This window comes from Hyla sarda, chromosome 2, assembly GCF_029499605.1.
Source record: "Hyla sarda isolate aHylSar1 chromosome 2, aHylSar1.hap1, whole genome shotgun sequence".
NCBI classification, from domain to species: Eukaryota; Metazoa; Chordata; class Amphibia; order Anura; family Hylidae; genus Hyla; species Hyla sarda.
This window is the reverse complement of record NC_079190.1, coordinates 172,726,888-172,750,506: the sequence shown is the minus strand read 5'-3', so window position 1 is coordinate 172,750,506 and position 23,619 is coordinate 172,726,888. Positions and strand designations below refer to the sequence as shown.

The window sequence follows — 23,619 nt, the reverse complement described above, 5'->3', positions numbered from 1 at the left end:
TTCCACTATAAAGAGATACTTGTACAAATATGGTCTTCATGGAATAGTCATCAGAAGAAAACCTCTTCTACGTCCTCACCACAAAAATCAGTGTTTGAACTTTGCAAATGAACATATAGACAAGCCTGATGCATTTTGGAAACAAGTTCTGTGGACCGATGAGGTTAAAATTGAACTTTTTGGCCGAAATGAGCAAAGGTACGTTTGGAGAAGAAGGGGAACAGAATTTAATGAAAAGAACCTCTGTCCAACTGTAAAACATGGGGGTGGATCAATTATGCTGTCACGATTCGGCAGGCTGGAGGTGGATCCTCTGTGCCAGAGAGGGATTGGCGTGGACTGTGTCAGTGGACCGGTTCTAAGTTGCTACTGGTATTCACCAGAGCCCGCCGCAAAGCGGGATGGTCTTGCAGCGGCAGTAGCAACCAGGTCGTATCCACTGGCAACGGCTCAACCTCTCTGACTGCTGAGATAAGCGCGGTACAAGGGAGTAGACAAGAGCAAGGTCAGACGTAGCAGAAGGTCGGGACAGGCGGCAAGGTTCGTAGTCAATAGTGGAATAGCAGGAGGTCTGGAACACAGTATGGGTAACACAGTAAAGCTTTCTCAAGGCACAAGGCAACAAGATCCGGCAAGGGAGTGCAGGGGAAGTGAGGTATAAGTAGGGCAAGGAACAGGTGCAAGCTAATCAGGGTGATTGGGCCAGGCACCATCATTGGTGCACTGGCCCTTTAAATCTTAGAGCGCTGGCGCGCGCGCGCCCTAGAGCGCGGAGCCGCGCGCGCCAGAGCATGACAGCCGGGGACCGGGACAGGTAAGTGACCTGGGGTGCGATTCGCAGGCGGGCGCGTCCCGCGATGCGAATCGCATCCCCGCAGGCCATGTCAGTGCAGCGCTCCCGGTCAGCGGGTCTGACCGGGGCGCTGCAGGGAGAGAAACGCCGCGAGCGCTTCGGGGAGGAGCAGGGACCCGGAGCGCTCGGCGTAACATATGCTTTGGGGTTGTATTGCAGCCAGTGGCACAGGGAACATCTCACGAGTAGAAGGAAAAATGGATTCAATAAAATTTCAGCAAATTGGGATGCTAACTTGATGCCATCTGTGAAAAAGCTGAAGTTAAAGAGAGGATGGCTTCTACAAATGGATAATGATCCTAAACACACCTAACCCCATTCTTCCATCTTTAAACATTTAAAAAACAACTCAATTTCATCCTGTGAGGCTAACAGCTAAGTGAGAGATCAGATTACATGTTACCAATACAACTCTATGGAAAGAGAGAGTCATTTTAGATAGCAGAGGCAAGGAGACACACACATACTGCAAAAAGACTGCTAACTATAAGAAACAGATATCATCCAAGGGGTGGATTCATAGCTTAAACTGTTAACTAATGCTCTATAATGCCATTCATGATGCTTCTGCTTCTTAAGGTGTGTGTATAGAGATGTAAAAAGCAGGGTTCTTTTCTGTCGGTACTGCAACTGTATGGGAGCCATCATAGAGGCTAGGTCTCACCCACTGGGAAAAACAGAAAATAACAGATAGAGCATGCAGTGCAGAAATCCAGTAAAATATGCCATATTCAAGTGATATAATCAGCTTATCCTGAAAAGTTACCTCAAACAACAGCTTTTCTTTCGGCTTTACTGCCATAAAATGTTACAACTCATTCAAGTGAATAATAAGTCCATTGACAGTTTTTAGGTAACAGTCTCAAAGTCAAGTGTTTCTTTTCTCAAACAGAATTCCATGTATCAGTTTTGGTGATAGTGCTGTTACAAAGCTTGTGCTGTGCTGATACCACTATCAACAGAGTGCACAAAAAAACAAGAGTCCCACATACCATACATTTTAAACTGTCACCAGTCTTGGAGGAGAATGGCATTATACAACATCAGACACAAAAAATAGACTTTTTGAAAAGGTTAAAGGGAAATACACAGAACTATGCATATAATCTGTATGTAGATGTCACATGAATCAATCTGCACAAGTCATATACTATAACATATGATGTTAGGTTATGCTCAGCCATAGTGTTATACAGAACATTGAAACATTAATTTTGACTGCCTTCCTTCCTTCCATGATGTAGTAGTTGGGCTCTAGAACTGATCAATGTAGATGGATCAGACAATTGATCTGCTAGTTTATTGTAATGAAACATCATCCAAGTATAAAAGCATTTAGGATATTTTCACACCATAAAAATGACTGTAATAAAGATTTTTAGGGGTACCCTGGCAAACTAAGACTGCACAGTAATGCACTCTTCAGTGAAAATAAAGCCCTAAGGCTAAATCGTAGCATTAGTGGAAGACTTCAAGTGCATGCCTTTATGATACTGTCAGGATTGCTCAGCACCAGGGGCGGACTGACCACACTCGGGGGCCCTGGACCAAAAAAAAGGCAAGGGCCCCTGCTAGGCTCTGCAGCTCGTCAATCTTCTTCCACGCCTCTATTCCACCCAAATCCCACACACAATAAACTAAAATTTATATATATACCCAAAAACACACCAAAACAAAAGAAATGTAATAAAGAATAATTGATATTTTATTGAACAAATAAAAGCAATTAAAATGAGACAGCAGCAAAGCAGAAGAAAAAAATATACACTGACTGCTACGTAAACCTGGCGTATAGAGGTAGGGGATGTGCGTAAATATTGGTTAAAGTGACTGGTGCAATCTATATGGCTACAAAAGTGCAGCATGCAATAGATGCAAGCAGTATATACACTTTAACCCCTTAAGGACCGGGGTTTTTTCCGTTTTTGCATTTTTGTTTTTTGCTCCTTGCCTTTAAAAAATCATAACTCTTTCAATTTTGCACCTAAAAATCCATATGATGGCTTATTTTTTGTGCCACCAATTCTACTTTGTAATGACATCAGTCATTTTGCCCAAACATCTACGGTGAAACGGAAAAAAAATCATTGTGCGACAAAATTGAAAAAGAAAACGCCGTTTTATAACTTTTGGGGGCTTCCGTTTCTACGTAGTACATTTTTCGGTAAAAATGACACCTTATCTTTATTCTGTAGGTCCATATGATTAAAATGATACCCTACTTATATAGGTTTGATTTTGTCGTACTTCTGGAAAAAATCATAACTACATGCAGGAAAATTTATATGTTTAAAATTGTTATCTTCTGGCCCCTATAACTTTTTTATTTTTCCGTGTATGGGGCGGTATGAGGGCTCATTTTTTGCACCGTGATCTGAAGTTTTTAACGGTACCATTTTTGCATTGATAGGACTTATTGATAGCTTATTATTCATTTTTAAATTATATAAAAAGTGACCAAAAATGCACTATTTTAGACTTTGGAATTTTTTTGCGCGTACGCCATTGACCGAGCGGTTTAATTAACGATATATTTTTATAATTCGGAGATTTCCGCACGCGGTGATACCATATATGTTTATTTTTATTTACACTGTGTTTTTTTTTTTTATGCAGTGTTATAGCTCCCATTGTTCCATCTAAAAACCGGGCAAAGAAAAGAACCCAAGGTGAGAGGCAAGGTAACCAAAAACTCACCAAAGTCCAGCTAAGAGGCATGAACAAAGAATTTTGCCCGGATAGGAGGTGGGACAGTCACTTCATCACATTACACATACCCAATGTAGCACGTCAGACCCCAACGTCGTTTCGCCGTTGGGGTCTGACGTGCTACATTAGGTATGTGTAATGTAACGGAGTGACTGTTCCACCTTCTATCCGGGCAAAATTCTTTTACATCAGCGGCGTCCTCTTTCTTTTTCTTCTCCATCCGGATAAGACCGACATGTGGATCTCTTAACATCTGCAGGATAAACATGGTAGAATGCATTTTTTCAGTGCCCCCCCCCCATCCTCCACACAATCTTTCCATCTATAAGCCCCTAACTGTTATAAAGCCCTCCTTGGTGTCCTACACAGTAAAAGGGCAGGTAGGTAGGTAGCCAGGTAAATAGGTAACTAGGAATTTAGATCAGGAAGCCAGATATGTGGGTTGGTGACAAGCCAGGTAGGTAGGGGGCTAGCTAGGTAGTTAGGCAGCCATGTATGAAGGCCAGGTATGTACATAGGTAGCTGGGTATGTAGGTAGTTAGATAGCCTGGTATGTAGGTAAGTAGTTAGGCATCTAGGTATAAAGTTAGGTAGCCCCATAGGTATAGGAAGCAGAGTTAACCCCCCTTCCCTGTAGGTACAGACAACAGAGTTAACTCCCCCTTCCCTGTAGGTATAGGCAGCAGAGTTAACCCCCCCATTCCCTGTAGGTATAGAAAGCAGAGTTAACCCCTCACATTCCCTGTAGGTATTGGCAGCAGAGTTAACCCCCTTCCCCAAAGGCATAGGCAGCGTGGAATGGATTGCACACCAACTACCGCTAATTAAAATGCTGAAAATGCCCCCTCTACATGTTTCACTACTCCGTAGCGTCTTCAGGAGGGAAAATGGGCATCCGATGCCCATTTTCCCTCCTGTAGACGCTACGGTAGTAGTAAAACATGTAGAGGGGGCATTTTCAGCATTTTAATTAGCGGTAGTTGGTGTGCAATCCATGGTGGTACTGCTGCCCACCTGCGATATTGAATACAGTGGTCAACTGGATACAATCGTAATACTATTACAAAGCACACCAACCCGTGATTTTAAGTGAACACACTCATCATTTATTATATACTTATTATTTACTAATTCTAATCTAAATATAAATAAAAATTAAGTTTTAGGGGTGGGATTTAATAAGGGTATCAGTGACCCTGGGTCTTCCAGGGTCAAAGGTGTTTCTTATTTAATACTCTAGACACCATGATCCTTATTGAAGGATTAAAGAGGTACTCTGATCTTCAAATCTTCAAATCACCTGGTGCCAGAAAGTTATTTGTTTCTATTTAAAAATATTAAGCCTTCTAGTACTTATCAGCTTATGTACACTCCAGAGGAAATTGTGCAGTTCTTTCCGGTCCTGTCTGGAGCAGGAGAGGTTTGCTATGGTAAGTTGCTACTGTTCCTGACACTATAACTTTCTGCCACCAGCAGATATGAAAAAAAATTTTTTTTCCTCCGTGTACTTCTAAAATGACGGGGAGTAGTGAGATCACCACTCGTGTTATTAGCGGTGAGGTCCCGGCTACTGATAGTAACTGTCCATCATCCCCTTTGAAGCAAGCACCCTTTGAAGGTATGCCCTGGTGTGTTACGTCCCAGACGGCAAGGGCATAAAGGTTTTCCCAATGTCGTCTAGGGGTTAAATGCTAATGAACAATAATAAAAACCATTTAGAGTAGAGTTTACTTCTCTTTGAGAATACACAGATGAGTGCCCAAAATTTAAAATGCTTTATTGCTGTTACACATTCAAAGAATGTTATACAATGTTTGGAGAGAATTTGCACTTTCAGACCTTTAATCATCTCTTCTGCCAGTATGTTTAAAGTTAATTTCAAACAGCACTCAGGGACATGTATATCAATATTTCTGCCTGTAAAACTCTTGCAGTAAATGTTAAGACATTCAATATTTTTAAAACATTATCTAAATAGAGATTGGTTCTACCTATTGGGAATTATTTCAACAAAGCACAACCATATACCGGCCCAACTGAGGCCAAAATGATACTCTGGTGAATGGGTCTTATGAATAAACTGAACAAATGCCGAACTTTCGACTCACATGCCGAACATGCAATGCAAATGCATGACCTTTATAGGGAATCTGTCATCAGTGTCACCCGCACTACAAGCCTGTACCAACAGGTTAATGCGGGTGATACTAATAACAGATTCCCTTTACAATTTTTAAGTGCTGTTTTTTTACTTTGAAAATCAAGACTTTTTAGTATTTATTTATTATACATAAACCTTTACATGTTATTAAGAAGAAAAAAAAACTAAAATTAAAAAAAATCCTTAAATGACTAGGTCTCCGATACATACCGTAACCAAATTTGTCTATCATTATAATTAAAGGGGTATTCCAGGCCAAAACTTTTTTTTATATATATCAACTGGCTCTGGAAAGTTAAACAGATTTGTAAATTAATAGTAAAAAATTGCCCGGACCTTCTAAGTGAGTATGTAATAGACTACTGAGGAAAGGGTTACATTAAATAACCCTGAAACGCGTCTAGTCTTTTGTGCATGACCACTGGCATACATATAATTTTTTATGAATTGTGCCTATCCACCACGGCTGGTTTACCGCTTATGAACTGCTAAAACCATCAGGGCATCCAGTCCGGTATCAGTCCGGTCCAAATATTGCCAAATAGTTCTAGGGCAACGAACCCAGCTCCAGCAGCAGCTGACGTCACACGCCGGCAACACGAGGTGAGCTCCTCGTATCCAGTGCACGGTCTTCGTTTCCATCTAGCCAGCGGTGAGGACTTACCATCTCCAGCGCCTGCCAGCGCCAGCGTCCTCCCGGCGATCTGTGACCATCGGCGCCTGCCAGCGCCATTAGCCAGAAGTAATCGCTACCGCTTCTACCAGGACCTTGCTGGATTACACCGTTACCACCTGGAACGTTGCACAGAAGACCCAGTGTACCGACACCATCTAGACACTGTGGTAACAACGCCTCTTACCCAGGTTGCCACTATAAGGATCGGTAACATTCATTTGAAACTGTTGCAGATTGTTTAATTATTATAAGGATACATTATATTCTGAACACTTAAAGAGGGAAACGATCATTCAGGCACCTTCAGCTACATTTCGCTTGTTTTGTACAGTCGGTGCCTGCATACCAGCGGATAAATACCAGCTGCACATTAGAAACTAAATCTATGCCAGTGATGTTGTCATAATGCCAGTAATATTGTCTTAATTCTTGTTATTCACATTTTATGCACAATATTATTTAAAGGTTGTTTTTATTGTATATGTTCTTCTCACATGGGCCCTGTGAGAAGTAACTAATCATAGTCTATTTATCTTATTTTAATAAATTGTTTATATTATTATTATTGAAGCATGACCCAGAGAATTATTTATTTAAATACCTTTATTCAAATACCTATAATATTACATACTCACTTAGAAGGTCCGGGCAATTTTTTACTATTGGTTTTTCCTTTTTTGTGCAATTAACCCCTTAACGATGCAGGACGTATATTTAGGTCCTGCGCCGGCTCCCGCGATATGAAGCGGGATCGCGCCGCGATCCCGCATCATATCGCGTGGGTCCCGGCGCTAATCAATGGCCGGGACCCGCGGCTAATACCACACATCGCCGATCGCGGCGATGTGCTGTATTAACCCTTTAGAAGCGGCGGTCAAAGCTGACCGCAGCTTCTAAAGTGAAACTGAAAGTATCCCGGCTGCTCAGTCGGGCTGTTCGGGACCGCCGCGGTGAAATCGCGGCGTCCCGAACAGCTGATCGGACACCGGGAGGGCTCTTACCTGCCTCCTCAGTGTCCGATCGACGAATGACTGCTCCGTGCCTGAGATCCAGGCAGGAGCAGTCAAGCGCCGATAATGCTGATCACAGGCGTGTTAATACACGCCTGTGATCAGGATGAGAGATCAGTGTGTGCAGTGTTATAGGTCCCTATGGGACCTATAACACTGCAAAAAAAAAGTTAAAAAAAAGTGTTAATAAAGGTCATTTAACCCCTTCCCTAATAAAAGTTTGAATCACCCCCCTTTTCCCATAAAAAAATAAAACAGTGTAAAAAAAAAATAAATAAACATATGTGGTATCGCCGCGTGCGTAAATGTCCGAACTATAAAAATATATAATTAATTAAGCCGTACGGTCAATGGCGTATGCGCAAAAAAATTCCAAAGTCCAAAAAAGCGTATTTTGGTAACTTTTTATAACATTAAAAAATGAATAAAAAGTGATCAAAAAGTCAGATCAAAACAAAAATCATACCAATAAAAACTTCAGATCACGGCGCAAAAAATGAGTCCTCATACCGCCCCGTACGTGGAAAAATAAAAAAGTTATAGGGGTCAGAAGATGACATTTTTAAACGTATAAATTTTCCTGCATGTAGTTATGATTTTTTCCAGAAGTGCGACAAAATCAAACCTATAGAAGTAGGGTATCATTTTAACCGTATGGACCTACAGAATAATGATAAGGTGTAATTTTTACTGAAATATGCACTGCGTAGAAACGGAAGCCCCCAAAAGTTACAAAATGGCGTTTTTTTTTTCGATTTTGTCGCACAATGATTTTTTTTTCCGTTTTGCCGTGCATTTTTGGGTAAAATGACTAATGTCACTGCAAAGTAGAATTGGCGACGCAAAAAATAAGCCATAATATGGATTTTTAGGTGGAAAATTGAAAGGGTTATGATTTTTAAAAGGTAAGGAGGAAAAAACGAAAGTGCAAAAACGGAAAAACCCTGAGTCCTTAAGGGGTTAAGGTATAGTTGCATGCCCTAGTTTGACCTTGGTGTGTATTATTAATTGTGAGCTGCACATACACCCTTTTTTTTCCCAGATTTGTAAATTACTTCTATTAAAAAATATTAATCCTTCCAATAGTTATTAGCTTCTAAAGTTGAGTTGTTATTTCTGTCTAACTGCTCTCTGATGACTCACATCCCGGGAGCTGTGCAGTTCCTATGGGGATATTCTCCCATCATGCACAGCTCCCGGGACGTGACATCATCATTGAGCAGTTAGACAGAAAACTTCAGAAGCTAATAACTATTGGAAGGATTAAGATTTTTTAATAGAAGTAATTTACAAATCTGTTTATCTTTCCGGAGCCAGTTGATATATATAAAAAAAGGTTTTGCCTGGAATACACCTTTAAGCCAAGAAACAACAATGTATTATCTGTTACACATAAGGAATTTTATTGTTTAGGCCAACTGGTCATGAAACACTAAACTAAAGCATAAGCATAACTAAAGCAGTATGCTTGAGATCCCTTTCAGATATAAAGGATTTACTGTGGGTAGCATCTATAGTAAATCTGCCACGAACCCTAATGTTACCAGTTAAAAAGTATATAGATTCTGTAATAAAAAAAAAAAAAAAATTGACTGTAAAAGAGTAAAAGCTGTGGCATTATTTTGTAAAATTAGTACTTACACGGCTGCCTTTCTCTGGATAACACTGGCATCCTTCACTACAATCCCGTCCTCCACAGGGTCCTGTGTAAGATTTGCCACCCTAAGAACAAAATACAGTATATTAGTAAACACATTTATGTTAATTATGTTAAGGAGATATGAGCTAAACTATCCTTTCATTCTTGTCTACATTGCTTATGGAAAATTTAAATGGAGTTGATTGAGGACAAAGCAATGTTTTGTATTGTGTTTTGTAATTGAAAATATGAAAAAATATTGATGTCATTGATGTGTCAAATTCAGGGTTTTGTCCTAAATGGATAATGAATATTATATTTTTGGCCAGAGCCCCATTATCCCAAATCAAGGTTGTCATATAATGTGGAGGGGAATTGTCCTTCCAATCATCCCCTTATATGCTATGTGAGGAAACACAGGATATTAACTACTTTCTTAATTAAAGCAATTCGTTTTTGAGATAGTTTTGTCCTTTAAAATAAAAACTGTGTAAATGTAGAAAAAGCTATGCATGAAATAAAGTATGTACATAACTGATCTACTATAATATCACAGTCAGTCTTGGCAGACTTGGCATGCTAAATTCACTAAAGTGAAACCTAAAAAAATAAAAATAATAAAAATGAATCATAAAAACCTCAACATGATGCAACCTATACATATTAAAGTCATATCATATTGTTAGAACTCATCTTACAGACTCAATCCCGGACAAAATAACCCCTTCAGTTTAGTACACTTTCAACGCTCAAGACATTTAACCCTTGCAATACATTTCTACCAATTTATACTTATTCCATATGGTTACTGCTTTTGGCCTTGACAGTTATATCCTTTTTTCAGATACATTTTTTTTTTAAAGATGTTCACATGCAAAGGGAAATAGGTAACTACATCACGATAAGTAAGCAAAGAAAGGAATATCCAGCGCAGACTCTTTGTGCAAAGGAACTCTTTTATTGGCTAAAATGCATGTTGCTATGGGATACAGCAGGGATTCATGCGGTGTGACGCGTTTCAGCCCGTTGGGCCTTAGTCATACACATGTGTATGACTAAGGCCCAACGGGCTGAAACGCGTCACACCGCATGAATCCCTGCTGTATCCCATAGCAACATGCATTTTAGCCAATAAAAGAGTTCCTTTGCACAAAGAGTCTGCGCTGGATATTCCTTTCTTTGCTTACTACTCACCTGGATTAGTCCAAATCCAATCCGCGCGCTTACAGGAGTGAGCTGGCACCTTTGCTTTTTACATCACGATAACAATGCAAAGGTCATACATCAAATCGTGGAGGCAGTGAGTCATTAACTACATACACAGAATGACATCATACGAAAATCCACCAGCATGTGAAAGTAATCCACAATGATATTAGCAATGCAGGCAAAACCAACAATACCAATCAAACAAGAACAAATATATCCCTAGACAAGACTAAAAGAAAAAGTTATAAGATAAGGTTATCTCTGAAAAATCTACAAGAAAGCCAGTTACCCCATATATTCCTACAGGTTAAAATCCTTGAATATTACTAGGTATCCTGCACCATCCCAAGGGGGGAGAGGCAGGCTAATCCTTAACTAATTTATATTCTCTAGTAAGCCAACTGGTATATGTGTTCTGGTGGCTCATTCACAGGCATACTACTCCATGCATGATACTAGAAGTTTTTATACTGGGTTTGTACAGAGTTCTGGGAAACTCTCTATATAGGTTGGCACCTGACCTTGTTAAAGAAAATCTGTCTTCACCATCACCCACACTAAATGCTGGTACAGAATTATAGTGCGGGTGGTGCTGATCACAGTTGACATTGACATTTTGTAATCCGTGTCTCCATTGCTCAGCTGTGTCCAAAAATGTAAACATACAAATGAGGCGGTTTGGTGCACTTGACGCGTTTCCTAGGGAGTGCATTGTGATGTCTGGCCTGCATGTTTCAGGATAATGTCTTCTTCATGCTCCTCCAACTGTAAGATCTCTCTGGGGAGCAGAGAGATTTAACATACTCCTAATGAAGGAGTAGTTAGGGAATATAATCTGAGTTATTTTAGAAAATATAGTTTGATGACAGGTACTCTTTAAAGAATACCTTAAAATACCTTCACAGGAATGTTTTCTTGTTTATATTATACTTACTTTATAACTTATCTCTGTGGTGCAGGAGTATTGTCCCTGCACCACAGAGAATGTAGTCTACATGATACAATGCACCTGGGTGTGACCTGGGATGTTACATTGGTGAGACCAGCCAGCCACTCAATAAAAGGATGAACCTCCACAGATCGTCCATCAACAACCATAGAGAAAAGGACTATTGCACCACACTTGGACACCATTTCACCCAAACAGGTCACTCCCTACAGGACCTCAAAATCAAGATCCTGAAAGGAAACTTCAAGACCACCCAGGAAAGAAAGACATTTGAAGCCAAAATGATAGTTTTTTTATGTCTCCAAGAACAGAGGACTTAATGTGGATTTAAGCTTCTTATCCCATTATCAAAATTTCCTATAACCTTTGCTAAACTGTCTTCCCTCTCCCTGCTCTAACACAATTACACCCCTGCTCCCCCTCCCCTGTCTAAGTCTTATCTTCAGTCTATGGTCCTGTAGTAAAATTGTCCTTTCTCCTCTGTCCAGCGTAACCACCATTCTCACCTCTGCTCTCCAGCCCCCCCCCCCCTCATCCTTATCTGTAGTCTATCGTCCTATAGCTATACAATTTATGGCCTAACTTAATGTCCATTCTCCACATATGTTGTTTTAACCCCTGCATATTTTGTGAGATGGAATGTGTGTTTTCTCCTTGTGAGCTCAGAAATGCTTATGACTTGATAAAGGGAGGAATCCCAAAAGCTTGTCTCTACATAATCTTGTTAGTTCAATAAAAAAGATATTACAAGATACTGCAACTACAGATGATTTTGCATTATATATATATATATATATATACCGTATATATACTGTATGCTAATATTATTCTTAATTTCATAAAAAGAAATAGCCAGAGATAGCTGTTCTCTTTAGATAATGTTAGAATTTGCTGGCTGTCCTGTATGTTCTGCAGTAACTAATCTATTAAGTTTGCTGTCAAGTTAAACCATTTTTAAGATGGGTGGTCCTTGGCATTGACACAGGCTGTAGTCTGCTGACAGATTCCCAGGGGTATCACAAGAAATACCAAAAGAAATTGGAAGTTTGCAGCTGGCCAGCATGTTATCACTGGAACGTTCCTACAGCTACACTATATCAGAAAACTTATGATGAAGAAAAGGAAAGATTTACTTAAAATCTATTAACATTCTATTCATATAAGCCTGAATTATCCTAGTCTAACAGTTGCTTAATATCCAAAGGTGAGAGCATCTAATGACAGCAATTGTAGTTTCTATGGGGGTTGTCATCTACTCTTCCAAAGTAATAGAATACATAAAAGTTTCTACTACTGTTTGTTAACAATGACATAAAGTAGATATAAAAAGGTCTACACACTCCTGCTAAATGCCAGGTTCTTGTGGAGTTAAAGAAAGAGATAAAGCTGAATCATGTCAGAACTTTTTCAACCTTTAATATGACCTGTGTCATGCCATGTTAAAAGTTTTTTTTTTTCAAATGACAGACACACTTTATAAAATGCCAGTCTCAGTAAATTCCTATCTTAATGCTTATCTTGTGTAGACCTGCCTTTTAACATGGTAGTTAAATTGCTGTTACATGTCCAGGTTAACCCATATGTTTCTTGTATTATCCTGGTTACAGTGGATATAAAAAGTCCACACACCACTGATAAAATGCCAGGTTTTTGTGATGTTAAAGAATGATGATGAAGACACGCTCCCCTCCATGCATCTTTATTGGAGAACCGGAGATAGAGTGCTCAAGTATTTATGGCTCCCCCTTAGAGATGCATGAAGTCAGTGTTTCAACCGCCGCTTCAATTCGACCACCGCTTTTTCATGTGACAATTCAATTGCAAAACAAATTAAAATATCTTCAGAGGGAAAGAAAAAAAAACCTCACAATAACCTGGATGCATAATTATGCACACCTTCTTATAACTGGGCATGTTGCTGTGTTATGGTCTTATGAAACCAAGATTACATTTTTTAGCCAACATTCTAAAAGGTATATTTAGAGCAAAAACAACACTGCACATCACCAAAAAAAAATAAAATCATATGCACAGTGAAGCATAGTGGTGGCAGTATCAGGATTTGGGGTTATTTTTCTTTAGCTGGAACTGGGGCCTTTGTCAGGGTGGAGAATATTATGCACAATTCCAAATACAAGTCAAACATAAAACTGGCAAAAAACATTCAGGCATCTGTTAGAAAGCTGAACGTGAAGAGGGAGTTTACCTTTCAACACGACAACAACTCAAAGTATCCAGATGTACAAAAGCATGGCTTCACCAGAAGAACATTTATGTTTTGGAATGGCACAGCCAAAGCCCAGACTTTAATCCAATTGAACATTTGTGGGTGATCTGAAGAGGGCTGTGCACAGGAGATGTTTTTGTAAGGAAGAGTGAGCAAGTACTGCCACCTGAAGATGTGTCATAATAATAGACTACTATACAAAAAGATTGATTGCAGTAATAAAATCAAAAGGGGCATCAACAAAGTATTAGTTTAAGGAACCAGATTTTAGAGTGTTATTTATTTTACTTTGTTTTGCACTTGAAAAGGATCTCATATGATTATCTAATTATTTACTACAAAAACCTGGCTTTTTTACAGGAGCATGTAGACCTTTTTTTATTCGCTGTAGCCATGATAATTCAAGAAAGATATTGGTTACCCTGGACATATAACAGCTGTGGTGAGGGTGTGATAAGGGCAGATGGAATTACCCTAGGGTCAGATGGCATTAACCCCTTGTGTTTGTGACGCCAGGGTGTCGTTTAACCGCTTCTCCACCTGAAAGTAGGCCGCTGGATCCTGGGCTAGGAATGGGGGCAAATAATGACTCTGACGCCAAGTTACAGAACAACGGCAGCTTTACCGTGTCAGACAGGTGTAACAGTCTATATAGCTTGGCTAGGCCCAAAGAGATGACCAGTGACTTCAGAGACCACAGGGCTTGCTGGGACTTATAGTGGACTTGGACAATTTGATGCACGGCCACACTGACTTGAGACAGATTGACTTGGACTGACTTAACTAATACTGACTATACCCCGTTTGTAGCTTACCAGGTTTTTACTTAGACCTGGGGGGTAGTGGACTTGTGGATTTGTGGACTCCAGACACACTCCTCTGGACTCCAGACACACTCTTACAGGACTTGACCTTGCTGCAACTCAGCAAAGCAGGAAGAGAGGGAGCAGATGCTCCATCCAGGGCTTATATGGGGGAGACTCTGGAGGGGTCCTATAGGTCACCCTGTAGGTCACATGGTCACTGGGACCTTCCCTGGTTACAATCACATGACAACATCTCTTAACTGTATAACACATTATAGGTACAATACATTATATATCATAGGCACTGGGGGTGATATATTCAAGACATAGATGAGGGAGGGCCCAGGGGTCACAGAATGGAGTCTGCCGGACAGGGCAGCTAGGGTACAGGGGTACAACTCCTGTACTGGGCCACTACACAGCAATTTAACTACAATGTTAAAAAGCAGGTCAACAGAAGATAAAAATTATGGGAGGAGTTTACTAAGACAGACATTTTATAAAGTGTCTCTATCATTTAAAAAAAAAATCATATATAGACATGTCAAAAGGTTTAAATGGTTGGAGTCTAGGTGTTCATACCCCCACCGATTTTTAGGATGAGCCTAGAGAAGCATGCGGCTGAGTGCTTCTCTTCCCATCTTGCTGCTCTCCCTGTCTCACTGCAGGAGATGGGCATCATAGACTTACTAAAGAATCCTCCTCCTGCAGCAAGATGGGGAGGAGCTGCAAGCGGGGGAAAGAACACGCTTCTCCAGGCTCATAGATAAATTTCAGAACACCCAGACCAATTAAACCTTTTGACACAAAAATGTGATAAGGTTTAGTTTTTTTACATGACAGGGACACTTAAGTGAAGTCCTGCTGCCATTAGATGTAGCAGGTTTATTAACAGGCAAATGTGTCATAATAAATCTTCCACTTCAGCGGCTGCCTGTGTACTGTGCTTTGGAGTTAGGACTGGTAGATTTCAACTACAACCTATGCCAGCTCTCTGTAAAAGTAAACAAAGCGAGCACCTAAGCGCACACCCCCATTATACTAAACCTCGTCTATTTGGTGAGGAAGTCAGTGTGCACATTTCCTAAGTCAAAAGACAAGCGTAGATGTGTAATAAAATGTTTAATAAAATTCCATAACGTGTTTTATCAGCTTTTAAGTAAACTGAAAGAATAAATCAAAAATATCCACCTTTTTTTTTTTTTCAAATATGGTAATCTGTACACCAACAACTTAATAACATTTTAGGAATCTCAAAAGTGGTTTAGTTATTCCTAAAATCTCCACAAGTCACATAGACTGAACCTTATGCTATTTGAATAAATTAGTTGGTGATATTAGATAATGTGAGTAAGTATGTTAATTTACATTTATACTGCTGTTTTATTAGGAGGGTTCTTTAGCATGGGATTTGTGGTTCAGCTCAGGAACCAAGAATGCTGTTATCATTGTACAAACAACTTGTACAATAAGATATAAACACATAAATATTTAACTTCCTCTAGGTTTATCCAAATCGTGTCAGCTGGCACATCTATCACATCCATTTGTTAAGCCCTCATCCTTTATTTATTTTGAGAAAATTTCCCTATCATACAACTAGCAATAAACAGGCTTGGCAAACACCTGTACAATAAATAATATAATATAAATATTAGTATGCTGCAGCTGCATTGTAGAGGGTAATATTGTAGTCTAAGCCTAAATAAACATCGGCTTCCCTTTGCTTGTAGAGTCCAATGTAGAGTTAAATGCTGGCCATAGCCATTAGATAATAACTATCACCTTTATTTCCCAAATTAATATGCAGGTTCAGATATTTTTTGTTAGGTAGTCCATCATGCCATTTGCTTAAAGCGGTACTCCAGTGGAAAACAGAAAAAAAGTGGTACTGCCAGAAAATTAAACAGATTAGTAAATTACCTCTATTTAAAAATCTTAATCCTTCCAGTACCTATCAGCTGCTGTATGCTCCACCAGAAGTTGAGTTTTTCTTTCCAGTCTGACCACAGCGCTCTATGCTGCCACCTCTGTTCATATCAGGAACTGTCCAGAGCAGGAACAAATCCCCATAGCAAACCTCTCCTGCTCTTGACAGTTCCTGACATGGGCAGATGTGTCAGCAGAGAGCACTGTGGTCAGACTGGAAAGAAATTCAAAAAGAACCTCAACCTCAAGGGGATTTACTTAAACTGCATATAACAGTCAATTTTGTTTCCCAACAACCTTTGACGCCTATAAGCAGGTCGGGGATCTCTAGATAGGTGAGATAGGTATCATTTATGGGATAGCTTGTGGATGTACCAACATGTACAGATGGAAATACCCCTTTTATCAGGAAAGCATACTGGACTCTTCTGATGTCTTCTAAGGAACAAAGAATTAGGTATGTTGGATTTTAACATAACCAGTTATTGTTTTTGTTAATATTAATATTAGATAACTGTTCTAAAGTCTTCTGACTTTGTCTAGACAATTATCTAGTATATATGGACTTTCATATATATCAGGCTTTCATCCAATAGTTAAAGGTGTCCTGTGGACTTGGGGGGGAGCAGCCAGGGTTTAACTCCTTAAGGACACATGACGTACTGGAACGTCATGTGTCCGCTCCCGATCTATAACGCAGGGCCATGGCATGGCCCCCGCGTCATAGCGGGTCGGGCCCGGCCTCTAACAACGGCCGGGACCCGTGGCTAATAGCGCTCGGCATTGATCGCGGTGCCGCGCGCTATTAACCCTTTAGATGTGGCGTTCAAAGTTAAACGCCGCATCTAAAGTGAAAGTATGCCAGTTAGCTCAGTGGGCTGTTCGGGATAGCCACGCGAAATCGCGGCATCCCCAACAGCTTACAGGACAGCAGGAGGGTCCCTACCTGCCTCCTCGCTGTCCGATCGCCGAATGACTGCTCAGTGCCTGAGATCCAGGCATGAGCAGTCAAGCGGCAGAATCATCGATCACTGGTTTCCTATGAGAAACCAGTGATCAATGTAAATTTTACATTGATCACTGGTTTCTCATAGGAAACCAGTGATCGATGATTCTGCCGCTTGACTGCTCATGCCTGGATCTCAGGCACTGAGCAGTCATTCGGCGATCGGACAGCGAGGAGGCAGGTAGGGACCCTCCTGCTGTCCTGTATGCTGTTGGGGATGCCGCGATTTCGCGTGGCTATCCCGAACAGCCCACTGGGCTAACTGGCATACTTTCACTTTAGACGCGGCGTTCAACTTTGAACACCGCGTCTAAAGGGTTAATAGCGCGCGGCACCGCGATCAATGCCGAGCGCTATTAGTCCCGGGTCCCGGCCATTGTTAGAGGCCGGGCCCGACCCGCTATGACGCGGGGCCATGCCGTGGCCCCGCGTTATAGATCGGGAGCGGACACATGACGTTCCAGTACGTTATGTGTCCTTAAGGAGTTAAACCCTGGCTGCTCCCCCCCAAGTCCACAGGACACCTTTAACTATTGGATGAAAGCCTGATATATATGAAAGTCCATATATACTAGATAATTGTCTAGACAAAGTCAGCAGACTTTAGAACAGTTATCTAGTATTAAATTGTAAAAGATCAGTGTGTGCAGTGTTATAGGTCCGTATGGGAGCTATAACACTGCAAAAAAAAAATGGAAAAAAAGCGAATAATTAAAAGCTTGAATCACCCCCTTTTTCCCATAAAAAAACACAGTGTAAATAAAAATAAACATATATGGTATCACTGTGTGCGGAAATGTCCGACTTATAAAATATATCGTTAATTAAACCGCACGGTCAATGGCGTATGCACAAAAAAATTCCAAAGTCCAAAATAGTGCATTTTTGGTCACTTTTTATATAATGAAAAAATGAATAAAAAGCAATCAATAAGTCCTATCAATGCAAAAATGGGACCGCGAAAAACGTCAGATCACGGCGCAAAAAATGAGCCCTCATACCGCCCCATATGCGCAAAAAATAAAAAAGTTATAGGGGTCAGAAGATGACAATTTTAAACGTATTAATTTTCCTGCATGTAGTTATGATTTTTTCCAGAAGTACGACAAAATCAAACCTATATAAGTAGGGTATCATTTTAACCGTATGGACCTACAGAATAAAGAAAAGGTGTCATTTTTACCGAAAAATTTACTAGCCCCCAAAAGTTACAAAACAGCGCGTTTTTTTTTCAATTTTGTCTCACAATGATTTTTTTTCCCGTTTCGCCGTAGATTTTTGGGCAAAATGACTGACACCATTATAAAGTAGAATTGGTGGCGCAAAAAATAAGCAATCATATGGATTTTTAGGTGCAAAATTGAAAAAGTTATGATTTTTTAAAGGCAAGGAGGAAAAAATGAAAATGCAAAAACGGAAAAACCCTCGGTCCTTAACCCCTTAAGGACTCAGGGTTTTTCCGTTTTTGCACTTTCGTTTTTTCCTCCTTACCTTTTAAAAATCATAACCCTTTCAATTTTCCACCTAAAAATCCATATTATGGCTTATTTTTTGCGTCGCCAATTCTACTTTGCAGTGACATTAGTCATTTTACCCAAAAATGCACGGCGAAACGAAAAAAAAAATCATTGTGCGACAAAATTGAAAAAAAAACGCCATTTTGTAACTTTTGGGGACTTCCGTTTCTACGCAGTGCATATTTCGGTAAAAATTACACCTTATCATTATTCTGTAGGTCCATACGGTTAAAATGATACCCTACTTATATAGGTTTGATTTTGTCGCACTTCTGGAAAAAATCATAACTACATGCAGGAAAATTTATACGTTTAAAAATGTCATCTTCTGACCCCTATAACTTTTTTATTTTTCCACGTACGGGGCGGTATGAGGACTCATTTTTTGCGCCGTAATCTGAATTTTTATTGGTATGATTTTTGTTTTGATCTGACTTTTTGATCACTTTTTATTCATTTTTTAATGTTATAAAAAGTTACCAAAATACGCTTTTTTGGAATTTGGAATTTTTTTGCGCGTACGCCATTGACCGTACGGCCTAATTAATGATATATTTTTATAATTCGGACATTTACGCACGCGGCGATACCACATATGTTTATTTTTATTTTTTTTTACACTGTTTTATTTTTTTTATGGGAAAAGGGGGGTGATTCAAACTTTTATTAGGGAAGGGGTTAAATGACCTTTATTAACACTTTTTTTTTACTTTTTTTTGCAGTGTTATAGGTCCCATAGGGACCTATAACACTGCACACACTGATCTCCTATGCTGATCACTGGCGTGTATTAACACGCCTGTGATCAGCATTATCGGCGCTTGACTGCTCCTGCCTGGATCTCAGGCATGGAGCAGTCATTCGTCGATCGGACACCGAGGAGGCAGGTAAGAGCCCTCCCGGTGTCCGATCAGCTGTTCGGGACGCCGCGATTTCACCGCGGCGGTCCCGAACAGCCCGACTGAGCAGCCGGGATACTTTCAGTTTCACTTTAGAAGCGGCGGTCAGCTTTGACCGCCGCTTCTAAAGGGTTAATACCGCACATCGCCGCGATCGGCGATGTGTGGTATTAGCCGTGGGTCCCGGCCGTTGATTAGCGCCGGGACCCACGCGATATGATACGCTTCATATCGCGGGAGCCAGCGCAGGACGTAAATATACGTCCTGCGCCGTTAAGGGGTTAAGGACCAGGCCGCATTTTTTGCAATTCTGACCACTGTCACTTTAAACATTAATAACTCTGGAATGCTTTTACTTATCATTCTGATTCTGAGATTGTTTTTTCGTGACATATTCCACTTTAACATAGTGGTAACATTTTGTGGTAACTTGCATCCTTTCTTGGTGAAAAATCCCAAAATTTGATGAAAAAAATGAAATTTTTGCATTTTTCTAACTTTGAAGCACTCTGCTTGTGAGGAAAATGGATATTCAAAATATTTTTTTTTTGGTTCACATATACAATATGTCTACTTTATGTTTGCATCATAAAATTTATGAGTTTTTACTTTTGGAAGACACCAGAGGGCTTCGAAGTTCAGCAGCAATTATTACATTTTTCACAAAATTTTCAAACTCACTATTTTTCAGTGACCAGTTCAGGTTTGAAGTGGATTTGAAGGGCCTTCATCTTAGAAATACCCCACAAATGACCCCATTATAAAAATGCACCCCCCAAAGTATTCAAAATGACATTCAGTAAGTGTTTTAACCCTTTAGGTGTTTCACAGGAATAGCAGCAAAGTGAAGGAGAAAATTCAAAATCTTCATTTTTTACACTCGCATGTTCTTGTAGACCCAATTTTTGAATTTTTACAAGGGGTAAAATTAGAAAATGTATACTTATATTTGTAGCCCAATTTCTCTCAAGTAAGCACATACCTCCTATGTCTATGTAAATTGTTCGGCGGGCGCAGTAGAGGGCTCAGAAGGGAAGGAGTGACAAATGGCTTTTGGGGGGCATGTCACCTTTAGGAAGTCCCTATGGTGCCAGAACAGCAAAAAAAAACACATGGCATACCATTTTGGAAACTAGACCCCTCGGAGAACATAACAAGAGGTAAAGTGAACCTTAATACCCAACAGGTGATTCATAACTTTTGCATATGTAAAAACATTTTTTTACCTAAAATGCTTGGTTTACTCAAAACTTTACATTTTTAAAAAGGGTAATAGCAGAAAATACCCCCCAAAATTTGAAGCCCAATTTCTCCCGATTCAGAAAACACCCCATATGGGGGTGAAAAGTGATATGCTGGCGCACTACAGGTCTCGGAAGAGAAGGAGTCACATTTGGCTTTTTGAAAGCAAATTTTGCTCTGGGGGCATGCCGCATTTAGGAAGCCCCTATGGTGCCAGAAAAGCAAAAAAAAAACAAAAACACATGGCATACTATTTTGGAAACTAGACCCCTTGGGGAATGGAACAAGGGGTAATGTGAAGATTTATACCCCACAGGTGTTTCACGACTTTTGCATATGTAAAAAAAATATATATTTTTTTTACCTAAAATGCTTGGTTTCCCAAAAATTTTACATTTTTAAAAAGGGTAATAGCAGAAAATACCCCCCAAAATTTGTAACACAATTTCTCCCGAGTACAGCGATACCCCATATGTGACCCTAAACTGTTGCCTTGAAATACGACAGGGCTCCAAAGCGAAAGAGCGCCTTGCGCATTTGAGGCCTAAATTAGGGACTTGCATAGGGGTGGACATAGGGGTATTCTATGCCAGTGATTCCCAAACAGGGTGCCTCCAGCTGTTGTAAAACTCCCAGCATGCCTGGACAGTCAGTGGCTATCTGGCAATACTGGGAGTAGTTGTTTGGAACATCTGGAGGCTCCGTTTTGGAAACAGTGGCGTACCAGACGTTTGTCATTTTTATTGGGGAGGGGAGGGGGGCTGTGTAGGGGTATGTGTATGTGTAGTGTTTTTTACTTTTTCTTTTATTGTGTGTTAGTGTAGTGTAGTGTAGTGTTTTTAGGATACAGTCACACGGGTGGGGGTTCACCGTAGTTTCTCGCTGGCAGTTTGAGCTGCGGCAGAAAATTTGCCGCAGCTCAAACTTGCAGCCGGATACTTACTGTAAACCTCCGCCCATGTGAGTGTACCCTGTACATTCACATTGGGGGGGAGAAACATCCAGCTGTTGCAAAACTACAACTCCCAGCATGTACGGTCTATCAGTGCATGCTGGGAGTTGTAGTTTTGCAACAGCTGGAGGCACACTGGTTGTGAAACACCGAGTTTGGTAACAAACTCAGTGTTTTGCAACCAGTGTGCCTTCAGCTGTTGCAAAAGTTACAACGCTCAGCATGTACAGACAGTGGAAGGGCATGCTGGGACTTGTAGTTATGCAACAGCTGGAGGCATACTACTTTGGCTGGGGATTGTAGTTATGCAACCGCTGGAGACACACTGGTTTGCTACTTAACTCAGTGTTTCACAACCAGTGTGCCTTCAGCTGTTGCAAAACTACAAATCTCAGCAGTCAACGACAGCCAACGGGCATGCTGGGAGCTGTAGTTATGTAACCAGCAGATGCACCACTACAACTCCCAGCATGCACTTTAGCTGATTGTGCAAGCTGGGAGTTGTAGTTATACAACAGCTGAAGGTACACTTTTCCATAGAAAAAATGTGCCTCCAGCTGTTGCAAAACTATAAGTCCCAGCATGCCCATAAGGGAATGCTTGGAGTTGTGGTGGTCTGCCTCCTGCTGTTGCATAACTACAGCTCCCAGCATGCCCTTTTTGCATGCTGGGAGCTGTTGCTAAGCAACAGCAGGAGGCTGTCACTCACCCAACTGCTGATCCACGCTGCAGGTCAGTCCCTCGCCGCCGCCGCTCCTGGGGCCCTGATCCCAACAGGGACGCCGAGGATCGGGGTCCCCAGCTGCCAGGGTCCTCTTCCCACACCCGATCACGTCCTCCGGAAGAGGGGCGGATCTAGTAGCGGGACTGACACCCGCAGCAGGTGCCCCGATTGGTCGGCCGGTAAACCGGCCGACGGATCAGGGCGATAGTGAGGTGGCAGCAGTGCCACCTCACCCCTGCTGGCTATTGCTGTCCGGGGCTGTCAGAGACGGCCCCGATCAGCCAGTAATTCCGGGTCACTGGAGACCCGACTGACCCGGAATCCGCCGCAGATCGCTGGGCTGAATTGTTCAGCGATCTGCGGCCATCGCTGATATGGGGGGGGTCATCATGACCCCCCTGGGCGATATGCTGCGATGCCTGCTGATCGATATCAGCAGATATCGGGCACCAGCTCCGCTAAAGCTGGCTGCGGGGGGCCGGGAATGGACAGGACGTACTCCTCCCTCGGTCCTTAAGGACTCGGAAACGGGGGCGTAGGAGTACGTCCATTGTCCTTAAGGGGTTAAGGGGCTAAATGGCCCACCCCTCAATTTCACCTGAGCCCAGTGGATTAGTATAGGGGGTACTTGCCTACTGAGGGGGATAACTGTCTACTGGGTGGGCTACCTACCTACTAGGGGTAACAACCTGCCTACTGGGAGAACTACCTGCCCACTGAATAGGCTACCTAGCATAATGGAGAAGACATACTTCCTAATGGGGAACTACCTACCTACGGACTCACCTACCTAATGTGGAAACTGCCTAACTGCTGTCGGAGCCAATTACCTAACGGGGGACCTTCCTACCCACTTTTACTGTGGGGGCACCATGAAGGGCATTATAACAGTTGGTGGGACTACAGTTAAATTGTAGAGAGGTGAAATTTGTGTTGGAAAAGAAAGGAGGCTAGGATGTTCTGCTTGCACATTCTGTCGATAATACATGGCTATTAGAAGTCATCATGGCGGTTTGGAGAAGAATAAAAAAACTGAACGACTCCAACAAGACATCACCCGTGAGTCACTACTGGTATCTAAAGCCTTTTGGTCATTAGATGGGGGAATATT

General features: G+C 41.2%; 1 protein-coding gene across 2 annotated transcripts in view; it reads right to left on the bottom strand.

Moving 5' to 3' along the window:
* The window catches only part of COL4A2 (collagen type IV alpha 2 chain), a 300,203-nt gene that overhangs the window by 239,209 nt on the left and 37,375 nt on the right, over positions 1-23,619 (bottom strand). For both annotated transcript variants that reach the window (XM_056555742.1, XM_056555743.1), the window contains exon 4: positions 9,051-9,131. In XM_056555742.1, coding sequence (XP_056411717.1) covers positions 9,051-9,131 — 81 coding nt within the window. The remainder of the gene's footprint in view (positions 1-9,050; positions 9,132-23,619) is intronic.